The sequence below is a fragment of the Falco biarmicus genome, chromosome 13, assembly GCF_023638135.1.
Source record: "Falco biarmicus isolate bFalBia1 chromosome 13, bFalBia1.pri, whole genome shotgun sequence".
Lineage (NCBI taxonomy): Eukaryota > Metazoa > Chordata > Aves > Falconiformes > Falconidae > Falco > Falco biarmicus.
The window spans coordinates 29,361,688-29,388,623 of NC_079300.1; the positions used below are offsets into that span (position 1 = coordinate 29,361,688).

A 26,936-nucleotide genomic window follows, 5' to 3' on the forward strand; every position below is an offset into this window, starting at 1 on the left:
CTGGACCACTGTGGGCTTGCCTCAAATAAAGATGGTGATGAAATACCCGGCTGATCACTGGGGTTCCCCAGTTCCTGCCAGGTGCAGGGTCCCCACCTTCAGGAACTCAAACAGGGGGTGCCCAATGTGGGGCACAGGGGCTGAAGGAGCGTTGTCAGTGGCAGCATGATGGAGCAGTGCTCAACAGGAGCTGCAAACAGCTAAATTTGGAGCCTGCAATTTTTTATTTTTTTTTTCCCCTGAGTGGGCTCTAAATTTAGCAGGCACCGGTTGCCATCCCCGCCTCCCAGCCCTGGCTCTCCAGGGCCTTCGACTCTTCCCAAGGAACCCCTGAAGCCTCCCACCCACCTGCCCCACAGCTGATCTCAGTCCCCATCGCCTCTCTCTGTGCCAGCTGGCAGCAAGACGTCCTGGGGTGCTGAGTAACCTCTGCCGGTGTGGGGCCACAGCTGCCTTGGGGCGCCGGTTGTGCCCAGCTCTGCGATGACCCGGCTCGTTCCCCGCAACCCGCTTTGCTCCCCAGCCCAGGTTTTGTGACCTGGCCACCTGTGTGTCACCTGCTAATTTTACCAGTGGGTGCCAGTGTTCAGAGGGGAAGTGAGAGCCCAGCATCCCCTGGGGGCAGTCCCCGGGTGGCAAGGACACCTTGTGCCCTCTGTGTGCTTCCCCCCACCCCATGCAGGCACTTGGTGGGCAGTGTATCCTGGCAGCCTCCCCCCTCCCCATTTCACCTAGAACACGATGGGAGACAAGCTACCTGCCATTACCAGCATCGTCCCTAGCAGGTGGTGTTACGGCCCTGAAGGACTCTGGGAGCTGATCAATACCCCAGCACTGACAGAGAATTTCCCAGCAGCAGCCTGGAGACACACTCGGCAGCTCTCCCAGGACAACAGATGCAAGCCCATGACCCGATGCTGAGGATTTCAAAATGGTCAGGGCAGTCCCATACCAACAGGCTTCCTAACCCCTGAGCATCTTCCCAGGATCTGAGCAGAAGGCTCCCGTCCTTCCCAAGCTGAGAACTATCCCTAACGCCAGCTGAGCACTATCCTTTGTTTTTCCCTTCTCCAGCAGTGATTTCCCACTCTCACTCCACAACAACGTGAAGCCTCCACACAGTTCATTTATACTGTGCAAACTGCTGCTTCCTCCATGAGCAGCCACTGGCAGGTCTCCATGGTGGGTGTCACCACCTTCGGTTACAGATGGGGAAACTGAGACACTTGACAGAGCAACACTGGGGCAGGAGGCCTGGCAGGAACCCACCAGCACAGCTCTGTCCTAAACTTGTTTTCAATCCTCTGAACTATTTGGGCTTGGTCTGCAAACCTGCTCAGGGGGATCCGTGGCCAGGGCAGCCCCAAAGCTCCTGCAGGTGGGAACTATTTTTCCTATGGCCTCCTCCAAAGAACCCTTCTCAAAGGCAAACCTGGCTCCAGAGTGCCTGCAGGGGACGAGCTGTCAAAGCCGCAATCAGGCACGGGTTAGCCCTGTGCCCGCAGGTAGACCCGTGTGATGCCACCTTGCTGGGGTCAAACCGCCTCCCAAGAAAGCAGAGGGGACCCCACAGCCTGTGCAGAGGACCCAGGTCCAGCCCACACGCAGAGGTTGCTGTGCGGCAGGTTCTTGGGCACGGCGTGCAGGGTGAGGCCAGAGCCGGCCTCCTGGGCTGTCCCCCCAACCCCTCGAGGCCACCCGCCAAACCTCCGACTCCTACCCTGGGCAGGGCCGTGGCTCCTTTAAATCCTGCGCGGCCCCAGCCCCACCCGCCGGCCTCTTCCCCCTTCTATTTTTTTATGAATGAAAAACGTTCTCGCCGGAGTCATGCAAATCACTTTGCGCCCATTGGCCGTCTCCACCCCCGCCCACCCGGCCTGCCTCAATGGTGCTCGGCGGAGCGGCGCACGGGCGGGCACGCAGCGGCACCGCAGCCAATCCGACGGCGCGGGCAGCCGAACGGCGGCTCCCCATTGGCGGGCGCCGAGGGTAAACAAGCGCGCGGGGCGGGGCGCGGCGGAGGCCGCTGGCTGGGGGCTGTGGGCCGGAGCAGAGCAGCAGCGCGGTGCCCGGGCGCGGAGCAGCGCCTTACCCGGCCCCGGCTTCGGCGGAGCCCCGCGGCGGCGGAGCCCGCGGCGCCCCGGCCGGGTACGGCAGGGCCTGGCATAGCGGGGCCCGGCGGCAGGGCCCGGCGGCGGGGCGCGGCCGCAGCCGCAGCCAGGGGCGGGGGCGGTGTTTATGAATGGCGCGGGCCGCGCGGTGTGAATGGCGGGGGGGGTGGGGTGGGGGAGGGGGGGGCGCGCGAGGGGGAGGGGAGGGGGGCGGAGTTTATGAATGGGGCGCGCGGGGCGGCGTGGGAACGGGGCTGGCTGCGGCGCGGCCCTGCAGCGCAGAGCACCGGCAGGGGCGGGGGGAGCGAGGCGAAGCGTGCGTGGTGCCGGCCCCGGCCCCGCTCCCCCGGCGCGTGATGTCACGGCCGTTTCTATAGAAATTGGGTGACATCACGAGCCGGGGGGCTGCGACCCGCCACGGCAGGAGTGGGCCGGCTCCCCGGGGAGGCGCGGCGGCCCCGCACCCGCACCGAGCCAGCCCCGGGGGCGGCAGGGGCCGGGGCCCGATCCTGACCCCCATCTCCCCGCCAGCCGCGCACCTGCCGGGACCCGGGCCGGACCCCTCTTCCCGGGCCGGCGTCGATGCTGAGCGGGCCGGGGGCACTGCCCGCCTTCCCCGCACCATGGACGGCTTCTACGACCAGCAGGTTCCCTTTATGGGCCCCGGGGTAAGTTTGCTCTGTGCTCCCCCCCCGCCCCCACCCTGTTGGGCACCCCCCACCCATCCCCCAGCTGTGGGGACACCCCCATCCCCATCCCCGGAGGCTGCCACCCTCACGGGCTGCTGTGCCCTGCCCGTTGCAGAAGGCCTGCACAGAGGAGGGCCGAGGCCGGCCGGGGTCCGATAGGAAAAGGAAATTCTTGGAGACTGACCTGGCCCACGACTCCGAAGGTAAGGCAGGGCTGGCCCGAGTGGCTGTGGCCTCGCTGCGACCCTGTGAGACTGCTCTTCTTCTGTTTATCAGTTTAGAAATAACCCTGCGAATAATGGCAGTGTTATTTATTCTTCCATGGAGCGCATAAGTCTTTCACTCTGTTCCAGAGCTCTTCCAGGATCTCAGCCAGCTTCAAGAGGCCTGGCTAGCTGAAGGCAAGTCTTCACCTCTGCCTTTTGCCATGTAAAATGGCTCTGTGAGCATTTTTTTTTGAGAACAGAAAATGCCATAAACCCACTTATTTTGTTTGTTTTTTTCTTTTTTAGCTCAGGTCCCTGATGATGAACAATTTGTCCCAGATTTCCAGTCTGACAACTGTAAGTGATTGTTTTGGGTTTTCGTTCTCTAGGGCAGGGGAAATGTTTGGGTGCCTGTGCAAAACCTTGAGCTGAGTTTGGAGCTGCTTCCTTGGGAAAGCAGTTGTTGCTGGGGCTGAAACCATGAAATCGCAGACTTTTGGGAGAAAGCACGTGTGGTTCGGGTTCATCGAGATGAAACTTGCAATGCCCTGTCTTTTGTAAGTGGGGAAAATCATAGCCAAATGCATGGAAATTCTCTAACTGATCTCTGGGCTCCTCTGAGACTCGCTGCTTGTTCATAGTAATGTTGATTTGCTTATAAATGCTCCTTTTCCTTTTCAAGTGGAAGCGAGAGCCCGTGCTGGGCTCCTTGGTTAGCCACAATCTCTGCAGTTTCTGGAGCTTTTTACAGTCCAGGCCCAGCGCTGTTGGCAAGAGCGGACCTGAGTGGTGAAACTTGAGCCGCTTTAAGCAGCATTAATCACTGGCAAGGCAGCGTGTTTAAAAGGAGGCCAGTGAAAATGCAGTCCCTCTTGAGTTGCATAAGAGCGAGAGTTGGTTCTGCGCCGCGGTCCATTGCAGGATGTGTTAGTGAGGGCAGGGGCTGGTGAATGGCGCGTGGTGCTCATGCTCTGGGGCACTGAGGGCTTGGTTGGAGGACAAGGGGGGACGGGGGAGGCATTCAGGATGTTTTAAGTCGTTACCTGGCAAACAGAAGTAGTAGCTTGGTGTTGGTGGCTGGGTTTTGCTGCTGAGCCAGACAGCTACAGGACTTAAGGTAAATCAAATTTAGCCTGCAGTCGAACAGATTTTTCATTCCAGCTTTGTCACAGCATGCAGCAGGGTATCTTCTCCTACAGTAAATGCATGTTAATTATTGCTCTTTGATTACTTGAGTGGGAAGCTTGCCATTAAACTGTTCCAGACAGCCCAAGTTTCAGATGCGCTTTTTTCCTTGTCTCCCCTGAGATAAAAGGCGAGCCCAGAGTCAGAAACGCAACTGGCTGTTGACATCCTAGCGCAGCCCAGCAGCTCTCGCTTGGAGCGGTAAAAACTGCAGCATGTGTGGGAGGGTGGCTCTTAGAGCTAAAGCTGTTTCCAGCGCCTTTTGGCAGTCTCTTGTTTCCTTGTAACCTGAAGAGCTCAGAGAGAAGAGACAAACTTTTCTGGGTGATCCAGGAAAAGGGCAGGGGGTGTGGGGGGCGGGGGGAGCATTTGGTTTAGACTCTTAAAATGTTCTCCTGACTTGCTCAGCCTCTGCAAACCTGGCATTGAAACAACTTTGTCACTTGAAAGGAGATCTCCCTGCATGACACCCTGCTGTAATAACCTTCCTTAACTTTCCAGGGGAAAGAAAGGAAAGGTTTCCCTTGCTGCTGTGGAAGGGGCTGTGCCAGCTGGGGTGGGGCTCAGACTGCGGTGAGGGGAGCAGGGAGCCCGGCTCTTCCATACCAGCACGGGAGAGAGTCTAGCTTACAGCTTTCTGACCCAATCTTCTCATTTCCCTCTGGTCCCGAACCATGTGTGGTGTAAGAAGAGAGGGATGAATCTGGCACAGCCTCCCCCCTGCACCTGCCTTTGGCTAGCAGGGACATGCTTCTTTCCTGGGCTGGGGGGGCCACATCGGGGTTCAGTGTCCGTTAGCTCCCACGGGGAGGTAAATCCTTCGCAGGTCCATATGGATGTTTGCAGGCATGCGTTGGACCATTCCTGCAGTTGTGTAGCTCTGTGCCCTTTCCCTGAGGAAGCTGCTGCTTTCTTTTATTCCAGGCAAACCAGCTCTATCTCCTGCCCCGTGGTCCTGGCATACCCAGGGCCAAGCTTCCTCAGCACAGCAGCAAAAAGGGACAGATCAGGCTCAGTTTTGACCCTGTTGTCATGGGGAATGCTGCCATGTTGAGTGTTGGAGATGCTCGGGAACACAGCATCATTCTTACCTTGCTAAAAAACCCTCATTGCATGGCAGCTGCCCGCAGCTCAGTTGCTGCCTGCTCACTGTGCCCGATTCTGTAGCTGAGGTCCCTGGCAGACGTGGGCTTAAAGTTGGGGCTTGGCAGCAAAATGCTGTAACACACCAGAGTGCGGTGGGTCGTGGTGTTGGGGAGGAAGTCCCGCTGGAGGGATGGAGAAAGCAGGGCTTCTCTGAATAAGGGATGTGTTGTTCTCTGCACCCTGGACCGAGCTGCAAGAGCACCAGATTTGGCGCTTATAAGCTACCCGAAGAAGTGGCAGGTCCTCTTGGGAAGGTGAGGAGGCTGCGGGTGACTCCTGCAGAGCTCACCCTGCTGCCCAGCGTGCCATGTTGCTTGGCCGGGCATAGGTGTGGGTTTGCCTGTGGTGCTGTCCTAGGGGAGAGGGTATATGTACAAAGTTGTATCTTGATCCGTTGTTTAAATGACTGGGAAGCGATGGGGAGATCAAGTGCTGTGAGAGGCTTTGCCTTTTGCAGGGGTTTGCTCCCAGGGGACTTGTGGCCCCCTGCACAGGTGGCGTGTGGCTAAAGCCATGGGCAGTGCACGAGTGGGGTTTCTTGCACGCCAAAATGAGAGCAGGAGGTTTGTTTCTAAGGAAGGTTTGTTTAAACAAAGGAAAGCAAGAGCCTGGCTTCTATTTCTGGCTCTTCTCCTGGTGTGACCTTGGGTGCGTCCTGTAATGCTGGGGGATGGAGGGGCAGGCGCGGAGCTCAGCTCCCAGGTGATGGCTTGAGCGGGTGCCAAGGTCCCCAGCCAGTAGCTGGGCTTGAAATGGTGGTTGGGTTGCCTTCCCCATGGCTTGGGCAGCGGGTGCCGCTGGCAAAGCCAGCTTCTTCCAGGCTTGGCTTCTGAAGAGGGAGCAACCTGCCCTGTCCCCCACCAAGGATTCACTCGCAATTCAAGGCCCTGAATGGCTTTGAGGTGTCACGTTTCCCATGGGAGACCTCTTGGCTGAAGATGGATGCTTTGGGCATCTCCACCTTGGCTGGTGGTATGGCACTGAGGGTGTATGCCTGAACAGCACACCACCTCCCCCCCATCTTCCCCTCCCAGTTATGCTGCCTTGGTTGCCAAGCACACATGGCTGGTCCCCTTGCCTGGTCTCCCCAGGGCCCTTCTGTCCCTGGGCGCTAAAGCAGCCCAGAGAGGGGTTGTTGGGCACCATCAGTTGCTCTTGCTGCTCCTGTGGCTCAGTCCTGGTGTGGGTGTGCCGAGGCGTGTTCTCTGGCCCCGTCTATAGTTAAGCTGTTCCCCTGCCTATTTGTACATATTTATTTTTTTTTTAGCCTTTAATTATGGTGCTGAGCACAGGACCGGAAAGGTTAAAAGTGCTTGTGCACCCAGTGTGCCTTAGAGGCACTGGGTGTTGAGGCAGGGCATCTCCTTCCCCAGGAACCCTCCTGCCACCTTCCCCGCTCTCCCTGCCTGGCTGCTCGCTGCTGGGGTCCCAAGCCAGCTCCTTCCTCCCCAGAGCCACCGGCCTCTGTGCCCCCTTGGCTCCCGCCACCGGGCGCTCTGGCCCACGAGCTTGGCGGCGTGAGCGCATCTTGCCCAGCAGCGCCGGCCAGCCCCGTGGTGTTTGTGTAAGGAATCCAAACGTTGCACTAAGTCTGGGCTTGGCCAGCTGGTCTCAGTTAGGATCTTAAGGCTTGTTTCCCTTTTCTTGAATGGCAGCTCTAAGCTCTGGGGAATTTCCCCCCCCCCCCCCGCCCCCAGCCACATGAATGGAGCGCTCCAAACTGTTTGTGAATGGAGGGTGGTGCCCGCTCGGAGACTTTTTTTTTTCTTTCTTTTTTTTTTTTTTTCCAATGAATAACCAGACCCCATTGTACGACTGGCGGAAAAACAACCCGCTCCAACAACACGGAGCCTGTTAGGGAGAAACATGCTCGCGATAGGCAGCTGGAACCCTTCCAAAGCCAGTTCCCCTTTGCTTTCCCGTGGCTCGTGGGGCGCCCGGGCTTTGCCGCCGCTGCGCCGGCCCCCCGTTAAGGCTAGAAATGCTGAGAGTGGCACAACCTCGCCGTGGGGGGAAGGAGGAGGGGGATAAATCCGGCTTGGGAGCGGGTGGAAGGCGTGTGAGGGGCTGTGCTGGCTCAGCGCTGGGCTTTGTGTTTCAGATCTTCCGGGGGGGGTATGCCCTTGGTACCAGCTGTGCTGGGCCCTTGCCGGGGGTGGGGGGTGGGGAAGGGGCACTGGTAGAGAGGGGAGTCAGCAGCTCTTTAAAGGTTTTGACAAATTAGGGGAGCAGCTAATTACCTGGCAAGCTGTGAACAGTTGTCCTGGAGCTATTTGCTCCTCTCCACTGTGTTTAGGCTTTGCATGAAGCTAATATTCCACTTCCGATTAGTCTTGGCTCTCCTCTGCAGGCACTATTTAGGTAAAGATCTTTGAGGCGCTTTCCCTTTCCTAGAGCACCTGCTTTTAGAAATTAATTAGGTTAAGTATATATTACTAGGTTTAGAATTATATATAGTGAGTGGGCTTGCAGGGGGCTGGGAAGAGTTTGGTTTTAGTGGGACCTTTGGCACTTGAACTCATACGATTGTGAGACCCTGGGACTGGGTCCTCTTGGATTACTTTGGCTGGGGGAAGGTGGATCCCATCTAGCTGCTTGCTGACTCTCTGGCCAGCTAATCGGGAACTGGGTATGTTCCTGTGAGGGCGAGTGGGTCACTGTGTCCTGCTTGCAAGCTCTCAGAGCTCCAGGCTGTCAAGACCCCTCGTTCCTCTGCCTGTGATGCCTGGGCTCATCTCACCTCATTGAGGGGCTTTTGGCCCAGCCTGGGCATGTGTCTCATCCATGGCTGTTGTCAAGCTGCCTGTTCCCCTCTTGGATCCCAGTGGGAAACATCTCCCCCTCCGTGAGCAATGTCTTGGGCCAGTGGGACTGTCCCAGCCCTGCCCAGCCCTGCAGAAGTCACCCTGCCACTCCAGCTTGTCCACCAGCATGTCAGGGTCTGCTTGGGCACCATCCTGCCATGGGTTGGTTGCCTGATGTTCCCAGGGGGGTAATTCAGCACCTGATTCCGAAGCCAAGAGCACCCAAGCACACCAAGCTCCCCAGGGGTCAGCACCCCCCCACACACACCTCCTGTGTGGGTGAGCCTGTATGCTCCTCTGTCTTGTTGCAGTGGTCCTGCATGCTCCACCTCCGGCAAAGATCAAGCGGGAGCTGCACAGCCCTTCCTCGGAGCTGTCGTCCTGCAGCCACGAGCAGGCCCTCTGTGCTGGCTATGGGGACAAGTGCCTCTACAACTGCTGGTAGGTAGCATGGGAGTGGCTGCTGCCTTCAGACCCCTTGGGTTGCAGTGTGGGGACTAGTCTTGCTTGTCTGTCGCTCTGCCACACAGAGATGTCCTTGGTAGCGTCACCATCAGCCCCCGGCCCCTTTTCCCTCCACAGTGCCTATGACAGGAAGCCCCCTGCCGGGTTCAAGCCATTAACACCGCCCGCCACGCCAGTGTCTCCTGCGCACCAGGGATCGGCCCTGCCGCCGCCGGCCTCAGCTGTGCAGGCAGCTGCCCATGGGGTGGCGGCGGCCCCTGCCCCGCACCCGCTGCAGGAGCAGAGGCAGCAGACCTTCGCCGTGCCACGGCCGCCTCACCCACCCATGCACATGCCAAAGATGATGTCTGAAAACCAATACCCCACCGAGCACAGGTAAGGCTTCCCCTGCCCAAGCGAGCACTGGTGACTTGCGGGTGTTTATGGAGACTTTCGCCCTCTTGAAATGGATAGGTGGCCTCAGCATGGGGAAGGAGGAGGGATGTCCGTCCCTTTGTCCCCATGCTGCGGTTGCAGACTTTGGGCCAGGCATTGCTGCCTGGGATCCCCTGTAAACCAGTGTGGCAAAATTTCTGCTTCCCACTGAGATCTCATGGCTTTTTCCCCCCATAAGGCGGCTGCCTCCTAATGCGGACCCGTTCTTCCCAGCCCCAGGGACACCAGGCAGAACCTTTGCCTCCACCTTGAGAAAGGCGAGGGAGGCAGAGGCTGCCGCCTGCATCCATCCCTGTGGCAACGGGTGATGGTGCTGAGTCAGGTCTCCTGCTCTTTTCTCTTCCACCTGCTGCAGCTCTGCCATCCAAGCTGAGCCCTGCTGGGCTGGGGAGCTGCAAGCATCCCTGTCCTGCCCCCGAGCACCCTTGGGCTGAGGGTTGCTCCTTGGCTCCTCTGTGCATCACATGACATCCCTGTGATTTTTGGGGCTGTGGAGGGAGAGACCCTGCTCCCTGCTTCCTCTCAAAGTTGTGGTTTCATCTCCCATCACCCCTGTGTCCCTAGAGGCTTTGCCGGTCCTCTCCCTCACCCCAGGCTTGCCCATGTTATCCGTAGGTGGCATGGCACAGGTTGCAGTCGACCTCCAGCTTTGCTTGTGGCCTCCTGGATTCCCTTTGTGGTGACGGCTGCCTGTGTGTCCCCTATGGGCACGGGGCCGGACGTGGCAGCCCAACAAAGCCATACAGCTGGGCCGTGGAATCTCTTGTGATGTGCCCGCAGTGGGCAAGCATCCCTCCCCAGCAAAGCAGGGCACTGCTCCAGGCAACCTTCAAGCTATGTGGGGGGCTGGCCGTGACCCCTTGGGAAGCGCCATGCCAGCGTGGGGCTTGGGTTTCACTCAGGAAGGGCAGAGGGACACGGCTCGGAAATGGAGTAATCCCAGCCCGGCAGCTGGGAGGGCTCCAGTTACAAAGCCAAATGGTGTATGGCTCGCTGAGAGGAGCCAGGTGCGGAGATCAGAGATCGCCTTTCAAGGTGCTGGAGGACGAGGGGATGCGGCAGCACCCCCTCGAGATAGTCCTTTGTCCACTGCCACCAGCAGAGACCATGCTGGGACTCAAGCCGGTGGTGGCAGCACCCCAGAGCCAAAAATAGTGCTCCCTGCCACAGAGTTCAAGGTTTAATCCCAGCTGCACAGGCGGATTAGTGGCCGGCTGGAGCTGCGGAGCAGATTTGGTTTGCGTAAGCGCCTGCCTGGGTGCATCATTCCCCAGGCCCCACAGCTCTGCCCACCACACCGGGGGGAGATTTTACAGGTTTACAGAGATATTACTGTCGTGGGCTGGGGTTTGTATCCTGTTCCCACTCCTATCCAGATATCCCCACTGCAGCACCACGCTGCCATCACCTGAGGTGCACAGCACTTTACCGTGGTGACCCACGTGCTGTCCTGCTTCTCTGGCAGGGGGTCTCCAGTGCTTGGAGGGGGCCAGGGCTCTCTTGCAGCCCACTCGGTCCCCATGGGACAACTCCTCGTGGTGGTCATGCTCCTGAGGAACTGTCCTAGCCTGCTGCGGGTGGGACACAATGCCACCCAAAACCACCCTGGGCTGAGGGCACCGAATGAGCATCAGGGTCCTGGTCTGGGGTGGCAGCATGCTGGCAGGGCTGACCTCACCACCCCTTGCTCATGCTGTGTCCCTCTTCCCTCCAGGTTTCAGAGGCAGCTGTCTGAGCCCTGCCACCCCTTCCCACCACAGTCTGGGGTCCCAGGGGACAGCCGCCCCGTCTACCACCGGCAGCTGTCAGAGCCCCTTGGCCCTGCTGCCCCCTGCCCCCCTCAGGGATTCAAGCAGGAGTACCATGATCCGCTCTATGAGCACGGTGGCCCCGGCCTGCCTGGCCCCCCTGGCCACGGCTTCCAGCCCCCTGTGGGCATCAAGCAGGAGCCCCGGGACTACTGCATTGACTCAGGTGGGTACGAGCTGGGGGGCAGCTGGATGCCCGGGGGCGGTGCGGGTTACATCAGCAGCAGCCGGGGTAGCAGGGCCATCTCTGCCATCTGCAGCTCACAGACAGCGTGGCAGGCACAGGGTTGAGCCTCGGGCAGCAGGTGCCGCATCACCCCAGGGCTTCTGCAGCGCCAGGCTGCTGCTTCTCCTGGTTTCACTGCCCCCCTTCCTTTTTCAAAGCAGGAGGGATAGAGCAGGCATTCACCAGATGCTGCGTGGCGTGGTCTGTGCCATAGCCGCAGGCTGGGGTGCCCTGCAGTACCCGGCGGGTCCCCCTGGAGCCCTGGCCTGGAACCAGCTGTGATTTCTGGCTGCTGGACCCCACCAGCATCACGGAAAAATCCTCTAATCGCCTTAGGACCTAAAAATACCCTGACCTCGGGATGGAGGGTGGCACAGCTGAGCAGATGGCAGGGGAGGCGCAGCGATGCCTCCCTTTCTGGAGGGCCAGAATAACATAGTGAAAACCTGAGCTGACTTACACCTTTCTGCCAGTGCTCATTCCAGTGCTTCTGCCCTCCCAAATTTGTACTGGTTTTCCCCAAAACTTAGGGGGTAGGGGCTGGGGGTGGGTGTGGTAGTTCAGGGGGAGATGCCTGGACTTGGCTGTAGGATGTGCTGAGGGATGGGAAGATGCTGCTGAGTGCTTGTTGGGACCCACAGGATGCATGTCCTTAATGCCACCTTCATGTCCCTCACAGAAGTGCCTAACTGTCAGTCCTCGTACCTGCGAGGGGGTGTCTTCCCCAGCAGCCATGACGGTGAGTGTGCCCCAGCCTCCTCCCGCTCATGGGCATCCCTGGTGTGTCCCATCCCATCCCTCTCTCAGGGTAGGCAGACCCCCCTCGTGGCTGGCAGAGCTGCTGGGCACCCTGAAAACGTCTGTGAGGGCCCACACGCGAGCAGCACCCGCGCTGCTGCTAAAAATAGGGCCTGTGCCATGCAGCCACCGGCCCCCGCGAGTGTGCAGCACTGCGTTGCATAAGCTGGGACAACATGGCCAATGTAGCTGCTGAGAGTTTTGGTTCCCCCATCTCCCCAGGGTGAGAGGGTGCCAGAGCTGCATGGCATTCACCTGGCAAGCCAGTGCAATGCCACTGAGATAGCTGGGGATGAGTCTGCTCATGGCACTGGGGGATGGGGTCCTGGTGCTGGACTGGGCCGAGCCAGGGTTTTTCTGGGGTCTGGCTGGGGTGGTGGAGGGGCCCTGTGCTCACAAAAAATCTTCTTCCTCCCTAGGATTTTCATATGAAAAGGACACACGATTGTATTTTGATGACACATGCGTGGTACCAGAGAGGCTGGAGGGTAAGAATTCACCCCCAGAGGAGGCCTGGGGGGTGACCAGGGCTCATGGAAGGGAGGTCTGGGGCCAGGCTCTGCAGCAGTTGGCTTTTAAGGCCATGCTGTGCTGGCATGCTGCTCTTGAGAGCTGCAGGGCATTGTCCCATGTAGCTGCTTGGCATCACTCTCCAGCCCTGTCCCTGCCACCCACCCTGTGCCTTGCCTGCATGCAGCACCATCCCTACCACCCCTCCACTCTCCAGCCCTGTGGCCTGATTCTGCACGGGGGCGTCCCACACAGGGGTGAACCCAATATTGCCGTCCATGTCCCCTGATGGATGGCACAGCCTGGGAGAGGGGCAGAGCCAGGGCGATTAGTCAGCTGTGTCTCGGTGCGGGCAGGTAAAGTGAAGCAGGAGCCCACCCTGTACCGCGAGGGCCCTCCATACCAGCGGCGTGGATCCTTGCAACTCTGGCAGTTTCTGGTCACCCTCCTGGACGACCCCGCCAATGCCCACTTCATCGCCTGGACTGGCCGGGGCATGGAGTTCAAGCTGATCGAGCCTGAAGAGGTACAGGGGCATCTGGCGTGCTGGGGCTGGGGCTGCAGCCCTGGAGTGGCTGGGGGTGAGCCTGGGGCGCAGGGTGCGGGAAGACCCTTCCCACACAACACAGCAGCTCATGCTCATTTGAAGTGAGACACAGGGGCAGCTTTTGAAGGCAAAAGGGAAAAGCCAGCCACTCATCCACGCTCAGCAGCTGTATAAATTTGCCTTTAATCTCCTCTGCTGCCTCTTGGCACGACACGTGCTTTGCTTCTGGAGGTGTCGGGGGCCACCGGCCTCTGTATGCCTCGGATGTCTTGCTGAGACCTGCTGCTCAGCCGTGGCTGTGTCCCTCCCAGACGGCTCCGATCCTTTGCCCTGGGTCCCTGGTGGCAGCTCTGTGCCGGCGCGGTGCTGTGCCCGAGCCCTGCAGCTCTGCAGGAGGCTGACACAGAGGAAGGAGCTGTTTGGGCAGTAATTGAAAGCAGCTGTAGTGCTGAGCTGCGCATTGTGGGTAATTACCCATAATATCTCTTATGCAGTGCATGGAAATTGTGGTTTTTTGAAGTGTCTTTTTTGGCAGGCTCCCCTAATCAAATGTCTTTTGATTCATCCCCCGGTTTGGCAGCGGCAGCATTGTGGCAGCCAGCGCTTGGAGCTGGAGCTTTGTCACAGCAGGCGGGGAACTGCTCTGGGACTGTGGTGACATTTTCACCTCTGTCTGCTCCAGCCCCCAGAAACAAGCCCCTACCCCATGTTTCAGTTGTGATTTCCCTCAAGGATCCAGGTCCAAGCCCTGGCTGGAGCCTTTATGGTGCTGCCTCTCTCCCCACAGGTAGCACGGCGCTGGGGCATCCAGAAGAACCGACCAGCCATGAACTACGACAAGCTCAGCCGCTCCCTGCGCTACTACTATGAGAAGGGCATCATGCAGAAGGCGAGTGACCCCATTGCCATGGGGAAGGGGAGCCGAGGGTGTCACCATCCTCTGCTGTCACCCCAACATTCTGGGGCACAGGAGGAGTGGGGGCTAGGTCCAGTGTCAGTCACGCTGTGTGTGTTATTCCCTGGGCAGGGGGGAAGGTGCAAGGCACCTCTCATGCCCTCCTCCTCCTCGCAGGTGGCTGGTGAGCGGTACGTCTATAAGTTTGTCTGCGACCCTGATGCCCTCTTTTCCATGGCCTACCCCGACAACCAGCGCCCTTTCCTGAAGACGGAGCCAGACTGCCCGGTGCCCGAGGAGGAGACAGTGCCACTGACGCACTTCGAGGACAGCCCAGCATACCTCCTGGAGATGGATCCCTGCAGCAGCCTTCCCTACGCGGAGGGCTTCGCTTACTGACTCGGCCAGCTGGCAGAGCCACGAGCACTAGCGCATCTATGTTGGGCAAATACGGTTTTCTAAAAAAATACTTGTTGCTGTTCACGAGGAAAAAAAACAAAACAAACCAACAAACCACATGCGCGTGCACACAAATTGGAGGAATCTAAAATGCCCCGTGTGTGCCACTGCTGAATTCCCACCCTTACTGTCCAAGGGCTAGTGCGTAGAACTGTCTGTCGCTGGCACCTCCTGCCAAGCATCAGCATGATGTTTTGGGGTGACGGGAGCTAAAGACGCAGTCTCTGACCTAGGCCCCGTTCCTCGCAAGCACCGCGGGGACTGATGGCTCCAGCAGCGCCCCGGGACTGGGCTGAGCCAGCATGGCTGCCTAGCCAGTTGTCACGACAATCTGCTTTGCATCAAGCACAATCCGCGTAGCTGCCTTGTGTGGTGGAAAGGGCTTTGATTTGCACAGAGGAGGGATGCAGGGGAGCCACCTGGGCCAGCACCCCGGGGCTGATGTGCGCAGCACCCTACCCCAACCCCGAGGAGCCTTCTGCCTTCTTCCTGACCCTCTCCTCCCTGCCCCACTCTCGTGATATAACCTGAAATAATGCTTTCCTAGCCCCTCAAGGTCCTCTCTGTGCCCCTCTTACTCCTCAGCTCTGGCTGTGGGCCATGGGTTGCATTTCAAGGGAGGGGAGACCCTGACACTATCTCCCTCCTTTTTTTTTTCTTTTTTTTTTTTTTTGATGTTTTAGCAGGAGAAAAAAAAAAGTTTCTAAACTGATTTTTGTAGATTTTTTGTATTTTAAGGTAAAGCTATTTTTTGCAGACTGGCTGCTGTTCCCAGAGCCCCTGAGGATGCCCCCCTCCGGCTCTCCTCCTAGCATGCTTGTGGGGGGAGCCCTTGGTGCCTGCAGCTCCCTGGGATGGTTGCTGAAGTATCTGGTCCACTCCATTTCACTGCTTGAGTCCTCTTTCCTGGGGGAGCTGGGGCTGAATACCGGTGCCAGCTCAGCTGCGCTCTCCCCTTGCTTGGCACGGCCTCGGAGCTGGGCTGTAAGGCTGTGGTGGGCAGGGAGGGTGGGGTCCCTCACCCCTCTCCTGGGTACCCTGCTGCACCTCTTACCACTCCTTCACCACTCGTATATCCATATCTGCCTATCCCCCTACTTCCACTGGCTACATGTTTTTGTTGTAAATGCTGTATAGGAATTTTTTTTTTTCTCTTAGTTAGCTTTGGTTGAATCTTTTTTTTTTTTTTTTTGACTGATTAATTCTTTTTTTTGGGGAAGTATGAAGATTAACTCTGGGTAGACTCGGTTGCTTTTGCCATGGTGGCTGCCGTGGCCTGTACCTGTGGGGAGCGTTTGGTTGCGGGAGCCCAGCCCTGGGGACAGGGTTTTAACCATTTGCTCAGTGTGGCAGGTCTACAGTGCAGAAGGGGTTAATCTGAGGACTGATTCGAAATAACCTTTACTCGAGCAGGGCTATGTATCTCCTGCAAAGCTGCATTACATTCTGTACTGTGTACAATAAAGGATCTTGCTTTCTGTTCCTCCCTGGGCCTCTGCTTTGCCTGCGCCAGGGGCCGTGGCCTGGGCTGGGAGGCAGCCATGTGTCCTTTGTAGGAGCTGGGACCAGGTAGGGGTCTGGGTCACCAGGGCAGGGCTGCCCTCTCCCCAGGCTTGGGGCTGTTGCTCCTGCATCTGGATGCTGCTATGGCTTTCACAAAGCCAATCTGGTGAGACGATCCGTTTGAAATGGTGCCATGATTTAATATTGCCTCTTCCCGAGGGTTTCTCAGCTAGCGGATCTGGCTGCCTTTTGTCTGCTTTGCTCTCCCCTGGAAACCCAAGCTCCTGCCATCAAGCAGGGCTAAAGCTGGTGGGGACCCCTCAGTGTTGTCACCCAGAGAGGAAAGCCCCTTCAGGAACACCTGGCAGTAGTCCTCCAGCATTCACTGGCCCCATTTCTAGGCTGGGAAATATCTCCATGGGGCAGCAAGGTCTGCGAAAGACTGAAGGAGGTGGGTATAGGGCAAGGGCTGCTCCACAAGGACTTGACTGCTGAAGGGTCTGTGTTTCCCCTCACAGGCTGCAGAAATTAGAATTGCCTGGTCACGATGGCCTCTATTTTAGTTAGTCAAAGCAGGTTGAGCTGGGTGGCCATGGGCTCCCAGCCCCATCCCTCTGCTGGGTGGTGGCATGATGCTGCTGGAGACACTGGCAGCTCTTCTCTTGCAGGCTGTTTTCACAGCCCAGGCAAACTCCCTCCCTAGACATGACAGTGGAGAGATGGAAGGTTCTTATGTGCTGTGATGCTCTTTATATACTGCACCTCACCTCAACCCACACCTGGCCACCAGCCATGTTGCTAATAGGTCCTTAAGCTGCTCTTCTTTCATCATGCCTGAAGTGTTAGGCTGAGCAGAGAAGCATGGCTATCTCTTATCCTAAGCAGGGCAAAGCAGTCCCCCGAACACTTAGCAAAACCAATTCACCTGGCATGAAGCCTTCTAGGAGTTAAATCAGCTACTCGGCCCCTGAAGACACCTTGCACTCCCTTAGGAGCTCCATGGCACCAAGCCTTGGTGTTTTGGCAAGCAAGTCCCTGACTGGTGCTCGGGTAGGTTCTCCAGTGTGGGCAACCTGTGGCTATCTAGCAGCAGGGAGACACTTGGGTGGGGAGCAGCCCTCACTGTGCTGGGGCCAGGGGCTGCAGCAGGACTGCTGGGCACCACAGCAGCAGCACTGCCCTCACCCTGCACCCACACAGGGCTCTCAGTACAGTGAAACCCCCCAGCCCAGGCACACAGCCATAGCCCATGCCATCCTCCCAACCCCATCCCACTTTTGTTGTCTACAAAGCTTTGTTCTCTGCCTAACGTCACAAAAATCAAGTTAAACAAGAGGGGAGGCAAAAAACCTTGCTAGCAATCTGAGCCCCAGACAGTGCCCAGTTAATCCCACCTCGATGGGGATTTCAGCAGGCTGAGTCCCAGTGCTCAGGACGGAGCACAGGGAAATGGGGCCACCGGCAGCGCTGCCGGCAGGCAGATGGCCTGGGGCGGCAGGACCTCAACTGAGTGGCACAACAAGTGTGTGGGACCAGTTATGGATGGCAAGGATGAGCAGATAAGGCAAAGCCTTTCAAAGCCTCATTGAGCAGTTTGTCACGCCACAACCCAACTGGCCCTGCAAATCCTGCTGTGGGCAGGGCTGGGGGGCCCCAAGAACAGCCCATAGGCTGCTCTTGCTGAAAGGTGAGGATAGGAAAAGAGGCATTTGGTTTTTTTCTATTCCAGCCTGTCAGTGTGGGACAAAAGGGTTTAGACCCCAGAGGGTTTGATACCACACTGGCTTGTAAGTATTCAGGACATCAAGAATTTGCTCTTCATTTGATCGTGCTGCACATCTCACCTCCCTCTGCTGCACACAAGAAGCTTTTGCTCCGTGCAGAGAGGATGGAGCTGCCTTGGGTGCATGGTCCCATTCATACCCCCTCCCGGAGGGTGAGGGACAAGCCACAGCTGCTCAACATCCTGCCCGCAGTCCCCCAGGAACAAGGCCAAGAGCTCCCAGGCAGCCCAGAGACTGGGGTAGCATTTGCCAGGAGTTGGGGAGATGGAAGGGGAAGCAGGTGGAAAAACTTCCCTGCCCCCTGCACACCTCCTGCCTCATCAACTGCTGCTCCAAAGCATGGGGATGAGCCCTCCCTGGCCACACTCTGGCATGCAGTGGGATGGGGAGCCAGGCCAGGGAGCACTGCCGTGGCCGCTGCCACTTCCCTCCAGGACCACAAATGGCCAGGGCCACCACTGCTCCATCCCCAAGACTGGCTACCTTGGTCCCCTCCTTGCACACCCCAGCACTGTCTGCCTTCCTCCCACTCCTCCCCGGCTGCTGGGGAGGATGAAGAATGAGCAGAAAGGATGGGAAGGATAAAGCAGGATTCTGGGGAAGATTCAGCCATCCAGGCCAGGCAAAACCATGGTGCTGGCATTGGCCTCTCCAACCCTCCAGATCACAGCTTCCACCTCCTACTCAGGACATGTGGTAACAAGGCCATTGTTGATTCAGGGTGAACAGAATCTGCGATACTGTGTGAGCAGATAATAAAATGGAAGCTGGTATTAAATGGGGATAGATATTATTTTCCTATTTTCTTCTCTTTATAGTCTGAAAATGTGCACCAAGTTATTCCCTCCCTGGAATAAGAGCTCAGTTTTGCTAGATAGTCCAAAAGCTGTTCAAATGAGAGGTGCATGTTAAAAACCACTGGGAAAAGAGGAGCCCGTAAAAGGGAGAACATCATTACAGCCTTTTACACATCCATAATTCACCGAGTGTGTTTCTACTTTCCCCATCTCAGAAGGATATAGCTGGATTGGAAAATGTTCAAAAAGCAATAGAGATAGCCAAAGGTCTACCATGGCTCTTATAAAAGAGCGTATAAATAGTCTAGCACTTCCGTCTAGGGCTGGATTTGTGGCTCAGGGACTTCAAATTTAATAGTCCGTGATGGAGTTTTCCAGCCCTGACTGGAAGAGCATTTGTGGGAAGAATTACTGCCCACGCAACTTGCTCTTATGGCAGCAGGCAGGACCAGCAAGCCTGGTGCAACTGCCGAGGCCAGAGGTGCTGTGTGGTCAGTGATGGCTCCACACAGGCAGCAAGATGCAGCTCCCTTTGCCCCTCATGGTGGCCTCATACCTGGGCTTTGCAGCTTGTGCATGCAGCTGCTGGCTGCCCTGGCCAGGGAGGTAGGTCACATCACAGCAACTCCTCTCTTCCCTAGCTCTTCAAACACTTGATTTTTTCAGTAAGTGGGTTAATTTGGTTTTTAAATACCTGGAGCAACATGAGTGGCTGCATGTGTGAAGCCAACATCAATATGGGTGAGCTCCAGGGGGAAAAAAAAAAAAAAAAAGCACACATTTGGGCTGGTGAGTAATGAAGTAATGAAAAGGTGAGGCCCACCCACCCAGCAGGTATTGGACTATCACACCAGGCGTGCAGGGCACGAAGCTCCCTTTGCATCAGCCTGGCACCACTTCCTGGATATCCACCTGCTGCTCCTGGCCACCATGGTGTTTTGTGGCCCTGTAGCACAACAGGAAAATCTTTAGCATCCAAAACGTGACTGTGTTTATACCTGCAGGCTGGAGCACTCATGTGGCAGGAAGGCCTTCAGCTCCAGCCTTTGTCCTGGGGCTTTATTCTGCTTTAGGCTGACTTTCATGGGAGGTGTGGGTCCGGATCATTGACTACAAGTCTCCCACTCCTGGGCAGGTTCTAGGTAGAGGGAGACTGCCGCAACCACCTTCTCCTGTGCTCTCATGAAAAAGAAAACAGAGGCTGCACAAATACCTTGGAGTGTCTGAGTCCTCCAGCGCTGAATTTACAGCCACTCACAAGGCAATAATACTGTAATAAGCCACTAAGTGGCTTCTGAAACCATTAGCCAATTGCTGCATTAAATGCTCTCAGTGCCATGGGGGAGGCTCTGTCATTTCTCTGCCCCTTTTCGGAAAGGCAATCGACAAAAAGCTTCCCAGAGGCTCAAGTGGGGAGGAGGAGTGTGCTCCCACCTCGTTGCAGCATGAGCAAGCTGGGGTGAGGGCCCTCCTGCACTGGAGGGCTGGGTGCTCACCCTGCTGGGTGCACAGCCCTCTGGCTAGGATGGGGTCCTAGACGGGGGAGACGCACAGCATGGGCAAACCAGCAAGCAGGAGGTTTTGTTTCAGCTGGCCGTGGAGTCAGGGCAAGGGACCAGAGGAGGAAGCTGCGGACTTTTCTAGCATACAAGTAATCAGTTGTAGCATCTTATTTTGAAGGCTTTTTAGTTTAATATAAATAAAACCATCCTGGACAGAGCAGGCAGCAACTGAGTCCAGAAACCATGGACTCCCACAATACTGGGCCAGCACAGCTGTTAACCTTGCAAGGGATAGCCAACCTAGTCAACTATCTTCCAGCCATAAATGCCGCTAGGAGTCGTGAAGGGGTTCAGTGAAAAAGGGTTTTCAAACAGTGGGGCCAGGCCAACCCTGGCACCAGCCTGGGCAGCAACCTTGGGTCCGGCACCCTGCGAGGGCAGTTCACTGCCTGCGCCCCAACACTTAGGCTTGCAAGGCTGCAAGAGGACATGGGGAGAGTGACCTGACCCCCAGGCCTGCAGCATTCTCTTTTAAAAAATCACCTCTTGTCTTCTTGGCTGTCTTGGACCCAGGAGAGGGCAGCAGCAGCCCAGGCTGCAGCCTCAGCTATCCTTTCTGAAGCTTCTCTTCATCACCTTAGCTGCTCAGAGAAAGCTGAGAAAGAAAAGCAATGTACAGGGGGAGCAAGGAAAAAGCAAAACCCCAGTGGCAGGCTAGCTAGAGGTACTCTCCTGGATCTCAACACTGTCTGCTTTCAAAGTGGAAGTGGAAAGAAAATGGTCTGTCTTTGAAAACAGCCTAGACTGCCAGAGGTTTCCATGGTATCTTTCATTTTTTTGATATCACCGATCACTGTACGGATGCTTTTTACAGCACCAGAAAATAAGGTGGTGATGCTGAGGATATCCCCAATAGACGTGGAAGGTAAGCACAGGCAATGACATGCAGTGCGTGCACTTCACACTGTTGCAGAGATGATAAAGCCCATGAGATCCAGCTCTAGAGCTCTTGAGGCTTCACTTAGAGCACTTCAGGTTAGTGAAACGTGATTGCCAGTGCTTCACAGACATGCCAGCTGCCTTTCCCTTGCTGAGACTTAAAGGGAAGGTTGGAAACAAGAAGTTTCTGCTTCTCCGCCTTGGTACCCTGAACATGGGCTCCCTCCCAGCTCAGTCTAAGGTTCACAACTGAATGCTGTGAAACGCTTACTGCGCATTTTCCCTCACAGCATCACCTATTTAGGTCAGCATCTCCCTGTGCAGCTGTGGCCCTGCCTTTTAGTCCATCCAGAATGGTAGCACCCGCCTGGTTTTACTGAATGAGATCACCAGGATGAGTCATGTAGCTAATGAGTGGGAGGAAGACATCCTTACAGCTACACTGAAATCCTAACCACTGCTTTAAGAACACCTTACTTCCATTTTTGTGTGTGTTGGTCTTCCTTGTGACACATCGGTGACAGCATGTCCCTCTCCTGGCTTGCAGCCTAAGGCTGAGCCTGCAGCCATGTGGCCTTCATTCTCAGTTGGGCTCAACTGATTCTGATGATTTTTTTTTTTTTTAATTTTTTTTTTTAGTTCACACCCTCTGCAATCACAGCAAAGTGCAAAATTGTTGCTTACTAAAGCAGTTCTGAAATGAGTCATGAAAGGAATCTTGTCACTCTGCCAGCCTGCAGCCTGCTTGCTTCTCTAAAGGTAACGACACAGGAGAACAGCTTGCTGCTCTGTTTGGGCTTCAACCTGCCTGCACCTCTGCCTGTTACCTAACCTCCGTTCAGAGCCCGAACAGAGTAACTCCTGTATTATTCCCACCACTTTGGATGATCAGTCCTTTTCACTCCATTTTTGCGTGAAGGCCCCACATGTCTGTAAGCTGGCTCTGATGATGTTGCTTTAATTGTGTGCAGCCAGGAGCTCTTGCATGTCTGTATGGATTGGAGCATGGAGGGTGTTCATCCAGGGGTCTTGTAAAGAGATCCACATGTCCCATTGTGTGTGCACTAGGAAAGCCTCTGTGAGCTACTGAACTTGAAGCTGTCAGGCTGATGAATACAACAGCCCACAATGCTTGTAGGTGTTGTAACACTTTGGTGATGCCTTGCTTTGTACCAGGCTAGCAGCTTGTTTGGGGAGCTACCACTGTGTCCAGAACTCTTGCAAAATGTATCTTTTACTCTTTTATTCAGAAAAAAACATTCAGCCAAACTCAATATTGCCTCTTCAATCCATCACTCTCTCACCAGTAGCACCAGAGCAGAGGAGAGGCTGTGGAAGGAAGAAGCATCAATAACATCTTCACATCCAAAGCCACGTCCACACCAGCTCTTGGGAGACATTACAAAATGCACAGCCAAACTTTTGAACCTGTGAGGGCCACCAGATTTATGCACTAACATAACAGCCCAACTTTCTTTTTCTTCTGAGATGTTGTCTCATGTCCTAAGTCTGCAAAGCCAATGGGAATCATGTATTCTTGGTGCTTGAGAAAAGGCAACCCACAGTATTAGAAACCTTACTGCAATTTGGAGTTTGTTTCCTTACCTTGAAGTTTTGGACTTCTCCTTCCCAGCATGCAAGGTTTTGGTATTCTTAAATCAGTACCAGAGACAGGATTCCAATACAGGTCTTTTGGAAGCTTGTCTCATGTCTCCTGAGAGACCAAGAGCATGTATGAAGCTAGACCTACTTTCCATGGCTGCTTTTAGTTCCTTTTGTAGTCTGGAGTGACACAGACTCAAAAAAGCATTGCTTAGGTGCCTCTTGCTCACGTCCAGGTCACTGTAGGCAGCTCACAGCAAGCTGCAGAACACAGACCCCTGAATTTTCTTTCTTCATTCTTTTCTCTCCTCTGCAAGAGACTTCCCATGCAAACCGTCTGATGGAGCCCCTGGCCTGAACACCGGGCACCTGGCTCTGAGACCCTACAACAAAGCCTTTCCAGGATCTAGAAGTGTGTATTTCTGACACGGGGCAGCCCACGCTCAACTTCTCCTAAGTCTAGAGGTGTGTTTGCAGCAGCTTTTGGATCAGAGCAGGTATGGCTCCGGTGAGATTTTTTGGCTTCATTTTTTTTTTTGGTTTTTTTTTTAAAGCAATAAATTAAACAGATTTCATACACCAGATGAGAGCATTTGTCAAGACCTGGCCTGATAATTTAATTTTTCTTTAAAGTTGCTGATTGTTTGCAGCACGGTTGAAACATGTCCAGGCTGCACACCTGCAGTCAGCAAAGGCTCACTAGCCTAAAAGCATGCCCACATATCTGAGCATTTCACAATGAATTCATACCTTTGTCATGGAAGAGACATCCATGGACAGAATCAGCAAGGTGATCATAATTTGAAACCTGGGGTGTTGGTGAAAAGTAGCACGAGACAAGCAACAGAGGCATGGGAAGGGAGCTGTGAAGTGAAGCTCTGTGGGCACCACATGTACCTTACAGCAGGCCCAAAGCTGCCAGGATGGGATCGCCACCAAGAACGGCATCACCTGGACTATCTTAATGCAAAAACCAGGAGCAAAGTGTCAGAGCATAACCTTGGCTATTGCTTGAGCGAATACAGTCAGTAACAATCTTTGAAAGATCAGTGATTCTTCAGCTGAAATCTGGTGTGCACTGTTGAATGGATTAGCCAAAAGACAGGCTGCGAAGGAGATGCCCTGCATTACTGCGGCGGCTGCTTGTTGTGGCAGAGCTGTCAGCCCAGAATAGGATATTTTTAGCCTAGTTTCCAAAGGCAACAAAGCTCCAGAAACCATGCTCTGTCTGTCAATTCCCCCCTGCAACTTTTGAATGGGGGCTACTTTTAAAGACCCTTTTTTATCTGCTGGGGAGATACAGCTCCAAAACATCAAATAACATGAGCGACTGGGTGGAGGTAGAAACTCCTCCCCTCCCAAAGTCATGGAGATGCTGCCACCTGACTGCCTGGCACTGCCTCCCTCAAATACCCCACATGCTGAAGGAGCCTTATGGATGGATGTTCACCCTGAGTTGGACTCAGGATAGTGCCACCACGATGCAGGATGCCTGGCTTCAGCAGCCGCAGAGCTCACAGGTGGTGATGGACACTCCCCAGCACGGCTGCCATCCTGCACTGCCGCCATGGCTCCTTCCCCTCCTTTGATACAACCAGGTAGCCATGGTTAGGAGGAGACGTCTTTCATGTATGGGCAAAGCCAAACAGGAGGGAATAACTTGGGTATTTGCCCCCAGGGGGGGCCTGCAGAGCTTGCAGCAGCTGCAGGCATCCAAATTCCTCCTTAACAGCACATATTCACTGTGCTCCCCACTCACCTTGCTTCCAATTTCCCAAGCACACAAATTGCTTGCAGAGGCCTCTGTGCCAGGCCTGAGCTGTCAGCCTTTAAGAGACATTGTTTTTGCAGGATGATTATAACTTAGTTCAAATAAGAAACATATTCTTTCCACTTTTCAGCTCTGAAAGTTTCAGTAACGGAAAATTTCACCCAGTTTGCCACATGGCAGTGCCTGAACAAGTCCCTTGGTCAAGCTGTTCTTGGGTCTGTTGTACATTTATCCCATTAACATTGGGCTGGCAGCTGATGGTATGGCGCATCCCTGGTCGAAGGGCAGGTTACAGTGGCCAATGGCACTCGTGTCAGCCCTTGCCAGCAGGTACATCTCATTTGCAAGAAAGAGGCAGATGTAGAAACTGATACTGCATGAGCGAGTCCTGGGCCCAGATTTAGCAGCAGCTGCTCCAAAGTTGCCTCTGTCTCCTTCCACTCAGGACATCGAGATGGAAATGCTAAGAGGAGTGAGACGAAATGTAAAAAGATTCTGGAATAAGCAAATAATAATGATGGAGTAGTGAAGTCAGTGTAAGCTACTATGTTATGGAGGCATCCAGCCCCCATCAACGCATCTAAGCTTTGCCTTTCTTATCAGTGGAGGCCTGTGCAGACTCAGCAGTGCTGTACCACTATAACGTCAATTTTACACATGTGCAACCTATATTAGCCATGGTATGGGTGACCAAAAACCCAGACGTAAGGGCTGGTTGCGGAGTGGTCATCTATTTGAGCCAAAAGCCTTTGTTTTTGAAGGGAAACAAATCTGTTCTGCTATTGCCTACAGAAAGTGACAGATGAAAAAGGCCAGCTTTGCCACTAAAAAAAAAATAAGGCATCGAGAAAAGAGAGTATTTAGGACAGAGTGCAGGCCCAGCTCCAGTGGAAGGCCAGGCTGCCCAAGGAAGTAGGGCTTACAGAGCACCTCAGGCCTGAACATAAACAACTGGGCCTCGCTGCAATCATCAGATCTGCCAAAAAAATGTCTTCTTTTTTTGCATGTTTATGTCTTCCAACCCTGAAAGATTATTCTCCTGCTCCCTAAAGCACTGGTGTATCCAGACATGGTGAATTTTCTTTTAATCCTGCATTCATCACAATACTGTGAATAATCATGTGTTTAAATAATGTCGCATTTCTGCTCTGAAAAGCCCAGGCTAGGCACTGTGGTGGTTTTGCAGCATTACAGCATTTTTTTTAAGAACTCATTAAATGAACACCGCCAGAGAAAAGAAAAAAATATGCACCGAAAGTGTAGATTCATCCACCCGAAACTGGACACAAGTAAGATGGCTATGATGAGAGCACAGTGCCCAGAGAGCAGTCCAGTGCTGTCCGGAGGACTCAGAGCAGAGAGCTCGCCCAGGGAGGGTGGGGGTGGCCAGCAGCAGCTCTCCCGGGGACACCCTCACCTCGCCTGTCCCTGTGCCAGCAGCTTTAGCTGCTCTGTGGGCAGGACACCCGGCCTTGCCTGGGTCAGGTGTCGCTCTCTTCCACCGCAGCCTCCAGGCCCTGCCGCTTCTGCTCTGCAAACAAGTCCTGCCACTTCATACACAACTCCTTGGGATTATTGCTGTCGTTTTGGAAGAAATGGTGCCTCTGGAAAAATGAAAACAGCGACATTCCCTGCGGGTGGCTTTCCTGGAGGACACAGGGGAGCCACACAAGGCCAAGAACAAGCTCTGTCTCCTGGTCTGAGCTGATAGCTACAGGAATGTAGTCACACTTTCATGGGCGCGTAGTTTATTTCTTACCGGTTTGTGTGGAATTGTTAGGTTTGGTGGGCTTTTGACAGGACTTGGGATCTCGCCTTCCCAGGTGAGCACAGCCGTTGCCAAAAACCTCTGGCAGACCTTAAAAAAAAAAAAAGGCAAAAAGTCCAGAACTTCAGAGATTCTCCACCCTTTCTTGCAGTCTCCCATAGTTTATCAGAGGGATTACCTTGTCCTTCCCTCCTGCTCACTGCCCTCACACAGAGATCCCTGAGCCCTGGAAAGCTCTGGGAGCTGCTTGACTTTCCAGGCCATTCGCACGGTGCTCCTGGCCCTAGTGCCACTGGTGGCAGCTGGTCCAGGCTGGCAGCTCTCGTCTTGCCGCCAGCTCTGACCCACGCTGACCGTCCCTGTTCTTTCTTCTTAAGCAACAGCAGCTCGGGGGGTCACAGCAAAGCCCGTCTGGGGGCACTGCAGACACTTCTTGGCCTCAAGCTGTCTGTGCGCCTGAAGAAAGGCCTGGTGAAGAAGGGGTGGCAGAGCCAGCCTGCTAAGATCAGCAGCCCCTGGAGGCTCATCCCTCTCTCTCGGGTGGGTTCAGCGTGCCCTTTCTGGCACTAACCACCTCATGTCCAAAGCCCCACATTTCCAGGGCTGGCTGCGTGCCTTTGCCCAGAGCATTCCGCTCAGTAGCACGCTGATCACAATCAATCCCAATACCACCCGCGGGACACACGAGGTGGGTCTCCTCTCCTGCAAGGACAGGTTCCTATTTCCAGAAATAGTTGGCAAACCAAAGGAACACTCAGTGCGTGGCAGGGATCGCAATCACATAGAGGCGGGAGCCTTGGAGACAGCAGGCGGCGGGTGACATGCACATCGCCTTCCTTGTGCCCTACTCTGCTGTCCTGGGAGCCACACGCACAGAGAGAGCGCTGCATCTTCCCACTGCTGCTGTCAGCTGGCCACAGGTGACCGTGTCTGTGGCAGAGCCAGAGAGGCGCGGGCCTCGGCTCATGAACTCCCCTCTCTGGAGT

At 55.3% G+C, this 26,936-nt stretch overlaps 1 protein-coding gene across 1 annotated transcript; it reads left to right on the forward strand.

Annotated features, from left to right (window-relative positions):
• Positions 1-2,034: 2,034 nt before the first annotated feature.
• Positions 2,035-15,770, forward strand: ETV5 (ETS variant transcription factor 5). The gene is made up of 13 exons (XM_056358962.1): positions 2,035-2,148; positions 2,643-2,779; positions 2,916-3,003; positions 3,154-3,201; positions 3,313-3,363; positions 8,453-8,582; positions 8,724-8,981; positions 10,756-11,015; positions 11,755-11,814; positions 12,293-12,361; positions 12,740-12,909; positions 13,718-13,819; positions 14,003-15,770. The coding sequence occupies exons 2-13, from the start codon at positions 2,735-2,737 to the stop codon at positions 14,222-14,224; spliced, it is 1,503 nt and encodes a 500-aa protein (XP_056214937.1). The 5' UTR covers positions 2,035-2,148; positions 2,643-2,734; the 3' UTR covers positions 14,225-15,770.
• The last annotated feature ends 11,166 nt before the right edge of the window (positions 15,771-26,936 follow it).